Genomic DNA, 13,085 nt, shown 5'->3' with positions numbered 1-13,085 from the left:
CGCGTTTATTTATATTTCCCCAGCCGGGGCCAAGAGAGCCCAGGCAAACACGTCTGTCCGGAACCCTGGGTGGGAGGGGGTGGGTCTCCCATCTGGGCCTTGGGGGGGGGGCAGGGGCATACAGCACCCACAGGGTGGCGGGACCCTGGGGAGGCTGACATTTGTGAACTAGGCAAATAAATAAGGAGGTGGATGGGAGTCTGGCTAGGGGTTGGGGTCCTAATTAATTCCACTTGTGGCAGCAGCAAGAGCTGATGGGGGGGTTCACCCAGCCCTTGCCGAGAGCGAGAGGCTTGTGGAGAACCCTGGACGTAGTTCTTCACAGAGAACACTGTCCACACTCCCCACAACAGGCTGTGTGGTCTCGGCCACCCCACTGCTCTTGGACCTCAGTTTCCTTAACTGCTGCGTGAGGGCTGGGGGGAGTGTCCCACTACTGCTTGCCTGGGCCCCTGGGATGGGGGCAGGCAGCTAGGGCTTCCTTCTGGTTCCTGTTCTGGGAACCCCAGATGGAGGGAGAAGCACTTTAGACCCTGCCATGCCTGAGAGACCACCTGACTCAGACCCAGCTGAAGCCCCCACCCCCCCCCGTCAGTCCACCTGGAGAACACACCTCTAGCTCACTCCAACCAAGACCCCCAAGGCCTCCCCCAATATCCAGGTCTTACCCTGTTTCCCAAGAGCTCCAGCACAACAGCCAGAAACGCAGGGGAGGGGATTCCAAGGGAAAGGGCGGGGGTGGGAATCCACAGACACAGAACTGCTAAGTCCCCGACCCTGGGCTGCCTGATGGCCATGGCCCCCATCCCTGTCACCATGGCCCGAACCCCCCCCACCGCCCCCCCTCCCAGGCCACTCACTCACATCCTCTCATCTGCGTCTCCCCCTCGGCCAAGTTTTCCGGAAACATACGGCTTGGAGGACGCTCCAGGGAGCGGAGCTGGGAGCAGCGGGCTGGGAGGTGGGAGGCTGGGCGGCCGTGGTGCCGGCTCTGGCGTCTGCTGGCGGCTCAGCTCAGCCTCACATCCTTCTCCTCCAACAGCGCCAGGGAGGAGGGAGGAGGGAGGAGGGAGGGAGGGAGGGAGGGAGGAGAAGGGGGAGAAGGGGGAGGAGGGGAGGGAGAGGGGGGAGGAGGAGAGGGAGGAGAGAAGGGAGAGGGAGGCGGGAGGGGGAGGAGGAGGGACCGCAGGCAGGCGGAGGCTGGCTCCGTAGAAGGGTGGTGAGGCAGCTCCTTGCTGCCAGCCTGGCCCAGGCTCCAGCACTGCCACCCCTGACACTGTCCCCACCCCGCACCCCGCAGCTGCGGGTGAGTGAGGTGCCCTTCGCCGATGGGAAGTTGTCAGTTGTGTTCTTGGTGGCCCGTGCCAGGCGTCACCAGGGCTCACACTGCCTGTGGCTCCTCCAAGCACAAGGAGCTCAGAGTGGGCACTCAGCAAGGGGCACTGGCCTGCAACCCTGGACCCCGATGCCCCTGCTGGACAAAGTCCAAAGACCCAAGCCCAACGGGCCGGGCCGCGGTGCCCCAGTGGCCTCCCTGGATCTTCCTGCTGCCTGACCCAGAGACGCGTCAGGGCTGAATGTGACCTCCAGACGAAGGCTCGAGGGAGCGGGCGGGGGAGCGTGGCAGAAGCCCAGGTTCAGAAGGGGCGGGCCAACTTGGCACTGGCCTCGCCCCCCTCCCCGTCTGTGGTGGCGGCGGCGTCAGCAGTGGTAAGAACAGATGAGGGTTCAGAAAAACAGCTTCTCCACCCCGGCAGACGGGAGCAAACAGCGTCTTCCACTGTCATTCCCCTGCGCCAGGTCCACCTGCGGTCTGCCTGTAACCCGGCCTGATGCTACTCAGGAGGGCCAGGCCCTCCCTGGGGGGCTCTGTACGCCTGGCGAGGGCTGGAAGGGGACCGTACACTCTCCTTCAGCACCTACCGGCCAGGCCAGGGTGGGCAGGGCTGGCTTAGCAATTGGGGAGAAAGTATAGGTTTTGAGGAGTCTATTGAAGTGTAGAGCCCTCCACCATTTGTGGGGGGGCGTAAGGTTTGGGGTTCCCAAAGGGCTCTAGGCTGCTCTCTGTACTGGCCAGCCAGCAGCTTCCCACCTCCCTCTCAGAAAACCACCCCCCACAACCAGGTCGGCCTGCTCCCCATACAAACACCTGCCATGGGTGTCCCAGCAGTTCCTGGGAGGTTGAAAGCTAACTGAGTTGAACTTTGGAGCCAGATCCAGGTCACGACCGATTTTTCCAGCTCCGAGGTCACTGACCTGCTTGTCCCTTTAGCCCTCAGCCTTTCCATCCTGCCCATGGAAACCCAAGAACAGACCACAGGTCTCAGAAGCGCCCAGTGCCGGCCTGTGCCCCCAGCCCTTGCACTGGGGGACTATGCCAGGGGAGGAGAGAAGATCCCATCCGTGTCAGGGACCCTAGACTTTAGTTCTCCGCAGGGAGCTCCAAGCCAGCTTTTAAGAATGCCAATTCAATTCTGTCACTGCTCTGCTTCAAATCTTCCCATGAGGCCCCAAAAGCTCTTGGAACAAAACCCAAAGGCTCAGTGTGGAGCCAGCCCCGCCCACCTGTATGGCCTGCTTCCTACCCCTCCCCTCGCTCACTCACACCAGCCACTGGAACCTTTAAGCCCAGCCCTGGAATGTGCCCCAGGACATTTGCACTGGCTGTTCCCTCTGCCTGCATGGCTCTTTCACAGATCCGCCTCTGTTCTCTTTCAGCTCTGGGCTTAACTGAGTGACACCTCCTCAGAGCAGCCTTCCCTGGCCACCCTATCCAAAGTCGTGCTCCCAGTCACTCTGCCATCATAGGGTTTTGTCATCTTTGGAGCACTTATCACTCCCTGAAATTAGCTCCTTTGTTCCATTACCCTGACTGCCATGTCTCTGGCAACCACAATTGCTAGGCTTGCGGGAGGCGATTGGCAAATGAACAAAGCTCCAGACACTCCACACTTCTGCGTCTGGAGGCCTACTGGGCATCCCACAGGTATCTCTGTTACTTCTCTAGGGCTCCTAGGAAGGAGCTCCCAAGAGACGAGGGGGCTGAGGGTTTATCCCCTGGACCTTCCCCAGAAGAGGCAGGAGGAGTGCCCACCTCTCCACCCAGGAGTGTGCCCACATACGGTGCCCAGACGGCAAATTCTGCCAATGTCCCCTGCGGTCTGGATTCTCTGACCCCACTTCTAATTTCTAAGGAAGGAGTTTCGTTCTGAAGAGTCAGGAGGCAGGAACTAGGAAGTGAAATTGACCAAGACAGGAAGTCAAGCCAGGAGCTCTGAGTCACAGACTCCGAGCATGGAATGAGGTGAAAGAGCAGGGGGTGGCCGCAGGGGTAGTGGCTTGGGGGGTCTCGGGCTGGCAGCTGGCTACACTGGCCACCCTCAGCGGGAGCTTCTCAAATGCCATCCAGGGACCCGTGTCAAACCGTTCTCACAGGAGCAGTGACTCAGCCCCCAGAGAAAGGCACTGTCCCTTCCAAGCTGCCACCCTCTCAGGGTCCCTGCCACAGGCAGCTCTCTCCCCTGGGAAACTGCACCAACCGCCAACCCCCACCCACCACCCGAGTTGAGATAAACTAGGGTGGGTGCCTTTCTAGCACCCGTGGGCATATCGCCACCCGTCCTGGAAACATCACAGTTGCTCTTCGGAAACCAGCACCTCTCGCCCCACCAGAAAACACACTGGCTCTCGCTACCCCAGCGGCCCCTCCAACCCCTGAAGCTTTCTTTTCTCTCCATGAAAAGCACAGGCTGCCTGCAAGAAGGGCCCCTCCACACACGTCCGGCAACCGCCATGTTCCAAAACAAACTCCAGTTTGTGAACAAAATTTTCTGCCCGTAACACTATCAATGGAGGGGGGAAAAATCCAGCAGACATAGTCCCGAGTCATGCCACTTCCTTATTTCCAAAACCCCAAGCCCTGGGTGGGCACGACAGGGACTCAGCCACTCCGTTGGGAACCATTCTGGGTGCACGGCACCGCTTCTAAAACGCTCTCCAGTCCTGAAATCCTATCTAGACAACTTCACACCTGGACTTGACTTACCTTTTTGTTTCCGCCTATTCTTTTTAAAATAAGCTGTGATACCTTCTTTAGCCTCGGCTTCAGCAATTATGGCTGCAAATCATAGAGACACAGTGAAATAGCTACTCTTCCCCTAGCACACAATAAAATACACATTTACTAAAATGAAAAAAAAACCACCTGTGTACGATCCACTGTTGCCTTGCCTAACACTTCGGGAAATGCCAAGTTTCGCGTTATGCCTGTTTTCCTACAGGGCAGAGCAGAGCCCAGCGCTCCCGGGCTCTAAGCCCCGGCTCACCACTCAGCCTCTGGGCCTTGGTTTGCACATCTGCAAAGCTGAAGTCGTGTGTGCGTGTGTGTGTGTACACGCGTGCACGTGTGCATGCACTCACACACGTGGAAAGCTCACTTCAAGGGTCCCTTGGGGGACTGAGACACGCCACACAAAGAGCTCGACCAGTGAGCACTTGCCACGCAGCCACAGGCATCAACTGCCACGTGACTCCTGCCCTGAAGACACGACTCAAACACTTCCGTGTGGCTTTTCCTACTGCGGGATGAAGGAGGTCTGGCAGACGCCTGACTTCATCTTCAAGGGTGCTGACAAGGAACAAGAGCGGGGTCTGGAGCCTGTCCCTGGGTCTGGCTGGCCCCCCGAGGTCATGCAAAAACTCCGACTTTCTCCTCCTGAACCATCACGGCAGCCTATGTCCCACATGCCAGAAGCATCCAGGTCGGGAGGCAACGGGACCGAAACGTGGCTGCCCCACAGCAGTCTGTCACCAGCCCGAGGGTGGTAGCAGTCCCCTAGGACACTGTCCCTTCTAAGAACCCTACCACCACCGCGCCCCTGTACATCAACCCCCCTCAGTTACTGACTCAGGGGTGGCCCTGTCTGGCTGGGCCCTCACCAATACTGCCCCCGGAACCCAGGCCCGTCAGCTCTGGCCCTGAGCACTCAGCACCACACTCCCCGTCATGAGCATCAGGGAACGTGCGCACGGCTGTCGAGGCCGAGTACTCAGGCTGTCCCTCTCCTACGGTTCCTGCACTGGCAGCAGCTCTGTGGCTGGGGGCTCACACCTACCCCCCGAGCCTTAGACTCTTCATCCGTGAAAACTAATTAAACCAGCCAACATACACAACGAGCACTCTGGAGGGGCAAAGCTATTAGTGGTTTCTCACTCACTCCCCATGAAAGGGGGTGAGTCCGCAGGCAGAGCAGGCCTGCAGTTACTGGGGGAGAGCTCTGGGGCTGGCCTGGGGCCACCAGGGCCTGGCCCTGCAACACCCTCTGTCCTCTCAGCAGGCAGGCCACTTGAGGTCAGGGAGGAGCTGGGCCAGTGCCTATTCCTGGTCTGGAATGGTGTGACCCGGGGGGCTTCCCACCCCTTCCACAGCTGGCACCTTGCCCACCAGAGAAGGGGGGCTGGGGATGGGGAGGAGCTGCCAGCCGGGCCCTGGGCCTCCCAGCATGGCTGGGTCAAGACTCTGAGCCAGGCCAGGCTGACCTTTCCCAGGGGAACTAGAGCCTCACATCCCGGCCCAGCGCCTGGCCTGCCCCTCCTGCCCAGTGTGGCACTGGGCCCGAGGGCGCTCAGCCAGCTCCCTGGGGCTGCCCGATTCCTGGGGAGGCAGCTTTCTGCACATGCTCAGTCCCCACTTGGAGTGAGCCCCAGGGCAGGCAGCCCTGACCCGACACACACAGGAAGGGAAGGAGGGCACCCACCTTCCTACCTGGAGCCCTACAGCTATCGTGTTCCCTCCCCCACCACCTCCTCATGCTCTTAGGGCAACAGCCAAACTCCATGCTCCAGCTGGGAAGGCCAGGGTCCCAGTGGCCTCCCTGTCCCTTGCCTCTGTCCCCCTCACTCTCTGGGTTTCAACACGTGCTTACTCAATCACACTGCCCTGCCACGGGGATTTCGCATGTGCTGTTCCCTCTGCAGGGGTGTCCTTCCCTCCTTGCTACCTGATTCATGACAGCCGGGCCCATGGACTAACTCGTTCAGCCTTCACACTAGCCCATTCCTTCCCTGTAACTAGAGAGCCTGGGTTCAAATCCCAGCTCCACCACTGAACAGCTGTATGACCTCTGGGCCTGTTTCCTCATCTGGATAAAGGAACTAGTATGAGCACCTGCTTCATAAGGTTGGTGGGGATGAAACATCTTCACAGGTAAAGCTTTTAGCAGTTCCGGAGCACCCGAAAGTATTGAGAACTGCTCAAGAGTGTTACTGTTACTTATTACTCCGTGCTTTGTGTGTCAGCCCGAGAGCCCCCTCCTTGGGGGAGCTGTCCCAGGCCAGGTGGAAACCCCGCGCTGTAGAACCTTGCAAGTGTCATTTTACACCTGTCCAGCAGGCCACTCACATCCTCCCACCTCCCTGAGGTGCACAGAGGCCACAAGGGGTGCAGCCAGCTACTCGGGGTCCCACACGGTGAGGGGCAGAGCTGGGACTCAAAGCCGGGAGGAAAGGCTCCCGAGTCTGTGTGCCATATACCAAGGACCGTACAGACATGGCTCCTAACGCTTGACACGCCCAGGAGATGGCATCGCAGCCACATTTTAGAGAACTGGGGAAACGAGGCCGAGACAGGGCTGGGCAGGGTCAGGGGCATGTGGGAAGGGGCTGGTTTTAGTGACGAATGGTGACGGGGAGCTCAGTACATTACATCTAAGACATCGCTGCCCTAAGCTCTTCCATTTTCTTTCACCAAAACCCCAGAATGGTGGCCGTGCTGGGTTGAAGAACGTCGCCCCAAAGCCTGTCAGTATCACCTTACTTAGAAAGAGCCTTAGGGATGCGAGCCAGTTAGAGGAGGTCATGCTGGTTTAGGGAGGAACCCTCAGAAGGGAAACTTGGACAGACATGGAGGGACGAAGGCCATGTGAAGACAGAGGCTGGGGATGAGTCTACAACCGCAACAGGAGCCAGGCCTGCAGCCGCACGAGGCTGGAGGAGGACGGGCAGGAGCCCGGCCCTGCTGACACCTGCATTTTGGACTTCTAGCCTCCAGGGCTGTGAGAGCCTGTTTCTGTTGTCTGAAGTCGCCCACTTTGTACTTTGTCACGGCAGCCCCAAGAAACGAATGCAGTGGATGATACTCTCTTTCCCACCCCACAGATTAGGAAACTAAGGCACAGAGGGGTTGACTCATTTGCCTGAGGTCACAGCCCTTCAAGGTCTCGAGGCTGAGGTCTGGTTTCCCTCTGGAGGAGGGGGACCCTCTGCAGCTCGTCCTTGCAGACCCAGCTGATAGAAGTGTGCAGAGTGCTCTGGGCAGGCTGTGCTCCCAAGGCCTGGGACACAGCTGCTTACGTCTGAGAGAGGGACCAGGCCAGGCTCACTTCTGGGAGGCCCTGCCCTACAGAGGGTAAGGCACTGGGTCAATGTAAATGACGGGTAGAAGCAGGGTGGATGCCATCCGCCTTGGGCACAGCTGGCTCTTGGGTCCTTTCCTGGGTTTCTGACGGTGACGGAAGAGGCCCCGGAACATTCTTAGTGCCCCCCCCACCCCCGCCGAGAAGGAGCCACTGAGGCTGCCAGCACCTGCCTCCCCGCCCCCCTGCTCCCACTCCACAGCCTGGAACACACAGGCATCAGCAGGCACCCTGAGCGGTAATTGTCCAGATTGCTATAATTCACAGCGGACGAGCTCGCCGGCGCTCATCGCATTATTACAAATGTCACTGAGCAGGGCCTCGGCGTGCACGGTCCCCAGGGGACTCATGCTGCCAGCTCCACGGGCAGGACCCAGGATGAGCTCACTGCTCCCACTGAGGACCCAATCTCGGTGGGCACACTCGTGTCTCGGAGGTGAGTCATCCCCGCTGCCCTCCTTCCCAAAGGGAGGGAGAGGCAGCCGACAACCTGGCCAATCCCTAGCCCAGGGCAGGAGGGCTGGGGCTGCCGCAAGGACTGAAGACCCCACAGGGAGTGAGAGGCAGGGCCTGGGACATGCACACGGAGCCCTTACTTCCCTGGCAGGTGGATCCCGGGGCAACGTCACTGCCAACAACAAGATCCCAGGGTCTCACGTGAGCTTAAAAACCCCAGGCATTCCACACAAATGCTCACAGCAGCACTGTTCACAATCGCCAAAAGGTAAAGACAACCCCCTCTCCATCAACCAACAGATGAATGGATGACAAAATGTGGCATGTCTGTCCACATTGTGGAATATGGCACAGCCTGGGAAAGGAATGAAGCACTGACACGTGCTGCAACACAGATGAGCCTCGAGGACGCGATGTGTGACAGAAGCCAGTCACCGCAGGGAACACACTGTATGACCTTCCTCACGTGAAGGTCCAGGATGGCAAACAGACAGAGAGCAGATCAGCAGGTGCCAGAGGCTGGCAGGGCTGCAGTCGGGGAGGAACTGCTAGTGGGGACGGGGCTTCCATCGGGGGTGATAAAAAGTGCTGGAGCTACACAGTGGGCCTGTCTGCACAATGTACATTGGCAATGTATATAGTGCCACTGAACTGCAGTTTTAAATGGTTAAAATGGTCAATTTTGTGAGTATTTTACCAAAATTAAAGGGGGGAAAATAACACAATTTTAATAAAGCCTCTTTTGCACCTGATAGCGAAATCCATATAGAAACCACACAGTGGACACAGAAGACAGAGAAAAATAACTATATGGCCCCTTAGGGGGCTGATAGCACCCCTGTGTCCTACCAGTTAGAGAAAATACCCAGGGGTCTCCCCATTAGCAATCCTCAGAGTTGCTAAAAATCGGGCCTCAACCTACAAGAGGAAGCCAGCGAGTGAGGCTGAAGGTCCAGCTACCTCCAGGCTCACCTGAGGGTGGGAGCTGGAGGAAGGGGCCTTTGGGGCCGCTCAGGTCTGGGGCTGCTCTGGTCAGTTTCTGAAACATCAGGCCAGACACGGGCCCCTCAGCACCCTGCCCCCAGGGTGGGGAATGGGCCAGGGCAGGCAGCCCACAGTTCAGCGTCTCAGCCTCCAGGCCCCGCTGTCCCCATACACGCTGCCCCTACGTGCCCAGGTCTTTCGCTAGCAAGACCATTTATTTGTTCCCTCATCTGTTTGTTCCCTCCTGAGTCACGACCTGGAGCTCTGGGCACAAAGAAGCCAAGTGTGCGGGAGGGCTCGCTCCTGGCCCCTCCACACATGAGCTCCAGGACCCGCCAGTCCTTGGCCTCTGCTCCTCGAATCCTTGCCAGGAAAATGGGGACCAAAACAAGACCCACCTCTCAGGGCTGGGGGTCAAGATAAATGAGAGCGAAAAGGCAAAACAGGGCTCAGATGCCACCCCAGCCTCAGCCTTCCTGTCAGCGCCATGCTGGTCTGACACCCCCATCCTCCTGGTATTGGGCATGGAAGAGGGAGGGGCAGGCTGAAGGGTCTCCAGAGATGGCGGAATCCACACTGACATAGCCCTGACACTGCAGGGCCCATCCTCAGGCTCCACACGGCCAACCCAAATACCCCTCCCATTTCACAGACAGAGAAACTGAGGCCCAGAGACAGATCACCAAGCCGGGAAGTAAGGACCCAGCTACTGTGGCTCGAATGACCATGCAGGTGGCTCCCGTGGGAGGATGTGGGATTGGCAGTTAGCTGTCAGCCTCCCCCAAGATGGAGCAGCTGAGGGGGGTACAGCTGGACCCTCTGGACCCAGGTGGCTGCCCGCAGGCTCTGCACCTCCCCTGAGGTGCCCAGACGCACTGCTGCTGCTATTCCTACAAGGGCGGGGTGTGCTGGCCCCGCAGGGAGCTGTCCACAGACTGGGTGCACAGCGTGACCTGTGACCCAACAGCATCATGTGGAGCCTGACATGGCCACACAGACCCATCTTCTGGAGGGCAAAACTGAGGCTCCACAGAGAAGTGACCAATCTGAGAAGAGCCCAGAAGCAGAGCCTGCCCCCGCAGACCACAGCAGAGCCCAGAACAGCCCGATGAATCAACATCCTCCCCACCTCGGAACCTGCAGGCCCCGATGCAAATCGAGGGCCATTAGGGCCCCCAGGCACCTCTCACCTTTCTTGGCCGTTTCCATCTCTTCTTCGGTCCAGCGGGAACTCTCGTTCATCTCCATCGAAGCTGAAAAGGAAGACACGGGACGTTGGCAGCAGCTGGAGAGGGCCGTTTTCTCCAGCTCTGGCCACACCATGCTGAGCCGGAGTCGCACCCAGGTCAAGCCTCACATCGGGTCCAGCCTCACAGGACCCATGGGGTGTGAGATGTGCAATCACCCCATTTTATGATGGGGAAACTGAGGTGGTCCAAGGCCTAGACTGGGAGAACTGCCTCTTCATGCACTTGGTCTGCATTGGTCCACCTGGGAATACGGTGACTGTGAGAATGGGGAGCACGACGGGCCTGCGCTCCAGATGGGCAGGGACCTCATCTGAGTGTGGACTCCTTGCTGGGGGGCCGTCCTGAGCACTGCAGGGTGTTCAGCAGCAACCTGGCCTCTACCCACTGGATGTCAGTAGGCTCTCGCTCCTACTGTCACAGTCAAACATGTTTCCAGCCATGGCCAAGTGTCCCTTGGGGGGTAAATTACCCTGATTAAGAACCCTGTTCCAGGGGGTGACTGTTAGTTCTCCCCAAAGCATCCAGTACGAGGCTTCTCGTGTGACTCAAAGGGACACGGTTGACCCTGGAGTCAGGCCGGTGGCCAAATCCCTGCTGGGCACTCTGCCCCCCCATGTGAGTCGGGTCGTCCCCTGCAAGCTGCTGAAGACCCCATGGGGGGCACGAGGGATGTCAGCTTCGTGGACTGGGCACCAGGCACAGAACATGTGCTTGACAAAGGCTGGCAGACCAGTGGAGGCGAGTCCGGGCAGGAGAGAATGTGAAGCAGCAGCTCAGAAGAGAGAAGGCCCCACCCCCACAGGCAGCCACCCACTCTCGACTGCCACGGCCAACTTCCCCTCCTTCCCACGGACCCCCAGAGGGAGGCTGTGAAGTCTGAGACTGGGGTGAGGGTTGCTGGAATAGCCACGCTCCGGCCCCAACACCGGCCTGGAGTCCAGAGGAACTTCCCTAGGAGTCAGGCACACCAGTCCACTTCTGAAGGGCATCCTTCTGGCCTTGGCCTCCAGGCAAGCTGGCACCAAAAGGCAGCCGGCCTAAGACTAAAGGAACTGCATGGGATTTGTGGTCAACAGGGCTACGTTTGAGCTTGACAAACTCCATGACTCTACAGAAGCAATGGCCCTTCTCTAAACCTCCAACAGCCCATCTATGAAATGGGTACTAAGTACCTCCCATCAGAAAAAGGGTCAGGTAGCAGGCACAGATCCTGTGTGGGGGCAGGGGGTGCCTGTGAGAAATGCCACATCGCCTCTATCAACTGCCACCCTGGGAAGACATCCTGGTGGCTGGGACCGGGTGGGAGCACCCCAGAGCAGGGGTGGGGGCTCCCGCAGAGGCGGGGTTCCAAACAGCCAAAATGGAAGTGACGGCAGACACACATCGGCTGCCCCCCTGTGGCCGAACTTGGGAATTGCTACTCAATTCTCTGTCTTCCCCCTTGGGTCCACAGAAGTGAAGCTAAGAACCCAGGCGCCTACCAGCGTGGAGACAGGGTGGGGCAGTGGCTACTCAGCTCCAGCAACTGCTACCTGGTAGAAATGCAGGCCAAGTGCAGCCAGCTCTGCTGATTTAACAACAAAACCAAACTGTCCATCTGGATTTTTATGGGAATTGTCCCAGTTCTGGAACAATCACGGCTGACGGCCACTGAGTACCTCGCATGCCTCGAGCACTGTTGTAGGCTCTTCTTACTCAAAGTCACTGCAACGCTCACCCAACGGTTGCAGGCAACCGCTGTGCAGATGAGGACACCGGGGCACAGAGAGGTTAAGGAACTCTGCCCAGGTCACACAGCGAGCTCACAGCTAAAGCTGGGGTGTTGAACCGGCTATGCTCTGGTGCCCTTCTCTGGCCTGCAACTCACCCAGCTCGGCGCTCTGCTGCGGGGTGACGGCTTCCTCACTGTTGGCCTCGCTGGCCATCGAGCGAGTAATACGGCCTTTGCGCCTCCCCTGGCTGTTGGCGGTTTTGCGGCCTTTGGAGGCCACTGCCTCCTTTTCATCGTTGTCTTCCCCAGACGTATCGTCTGTCTTCTCCCTAAAGGCCAGAGAAGGAGACAGGGATGGCTTCACCTGAACCCCAGGAAACCGGACGGCAGCTGCAAGAGACCTGCGTTTCTTTAGCTCGAAGAGCACTGGCTGGGAACAATCTGCCAGGCTCCCTGATCACCAGACGGGGGAGTGAAGCTGGTCGCGGTGTGCAACGCCACTTTATCTATCAAAAAGGAGGTGCGAGCTGGCAGCTATCGATTACCCCATTCTCCAGACGAGCAGACGTGGGCTGACAGTTAACGGGATGGCCATTTTATTCACCCAATGGGGATATGGGCTGGTGGCTACTGGCAAGACCACTTTATACACCAGATAGCTCTCTGCTGCTATCTGTCTGCGAGACTACTGGGTTAACTGCACGGGGGTGCAGGCTGGCAGCAATCAAAGCCACCTGCCTCCCCAAAGAGATGTTCCTAGCACTGCCTTTGGTATTATTAGGGGCTGGTGTGCCTTGCGGAACATGCAGGAGGGAAGTCTCCTGCTTTCCTCCTGAGGGTCTTCCGCAGGCCGAGCCAGGTATGTGGGGGCGACTGTGACCTCAGTACCAGGAGGGAGCTCGGCCTTTCTCAGAAGCTGACTCAGGAGGGTTTACTGTGGGGCCGCTGGGATTTATCACCTCCGCCTCCCATTCATCTTCCTGAAGGCCCTCGCTGGAAGTCTGGGAGACAGGGGGTAACGAAGCCAGATGTTCTCTGAAACCACATTCCTGAGCCCATTCCAGGTACCTGGCGCTAAGCTAAGCCCTGCCCGCCCCCCTCCCCCCCTCGCTCAGCGTGACTCTCCAGCTGGCTGGGCTCCTGCCTGGGGCAGCACGGGAGGCTGTCAGGGCCCCGAGGCGAGGCTGTGCCTTGATCTGAAAGAACTCACACTGACAGCGATAATTCTAAAGGTGAGGGCAGCCGCCTGCCTGCATACCTAGTCCTTCCCCA

General features: G+C 58.7%; 1 protein-coding gene across 22 annotated transcripts in view; it reads right to left on the bottom strand.

Annotated features, from left to right (window-relative positions):
- NCOR2 (nuclear receptor corepressor 2) overlaps positions 1–13,085 on the bottom strand; it is a 185,070-nt gene that overhangs the window by 52,561 nt on the left and 119,424 nt on the right. For all 22 annotated transcript variants that reach the window (XM_081037413.1, XM_081037418.1, XM_081037431.1 and 19 more), the window contains 2 exons: positions 11,970–12,142; positions 10,043–10,105 (listed from right to left, as the gene is read on the bottom strand). In XM_081037413.1, coding sequence (XP_080893539.1) covers positions 10,043–10,105; positions 11,970–12,142 — 236 coding nt within the window. The remainder of the gene's footprint in view (positions 1–10,042; positions 10,106–11,969; positions 12,143–13,085) is intronic.

This window comes from Rhinolophus hipposideros (genome assembly GCF_964194185.1).
Source record: "Rhinolophus hipposideros genome assembly, chromosome: 24".
Taxonomy (NCBI): domain Eukaryota; kingdom Metazoa; phylum Chordata; class Mammalia; order Chiroptera; family Rhinolophidae; genus Rhinolophus; species Rhinolophus hipposideros.
This window is presented reverse-complemented; position numbering and strand designations above follow the sequence as displayed.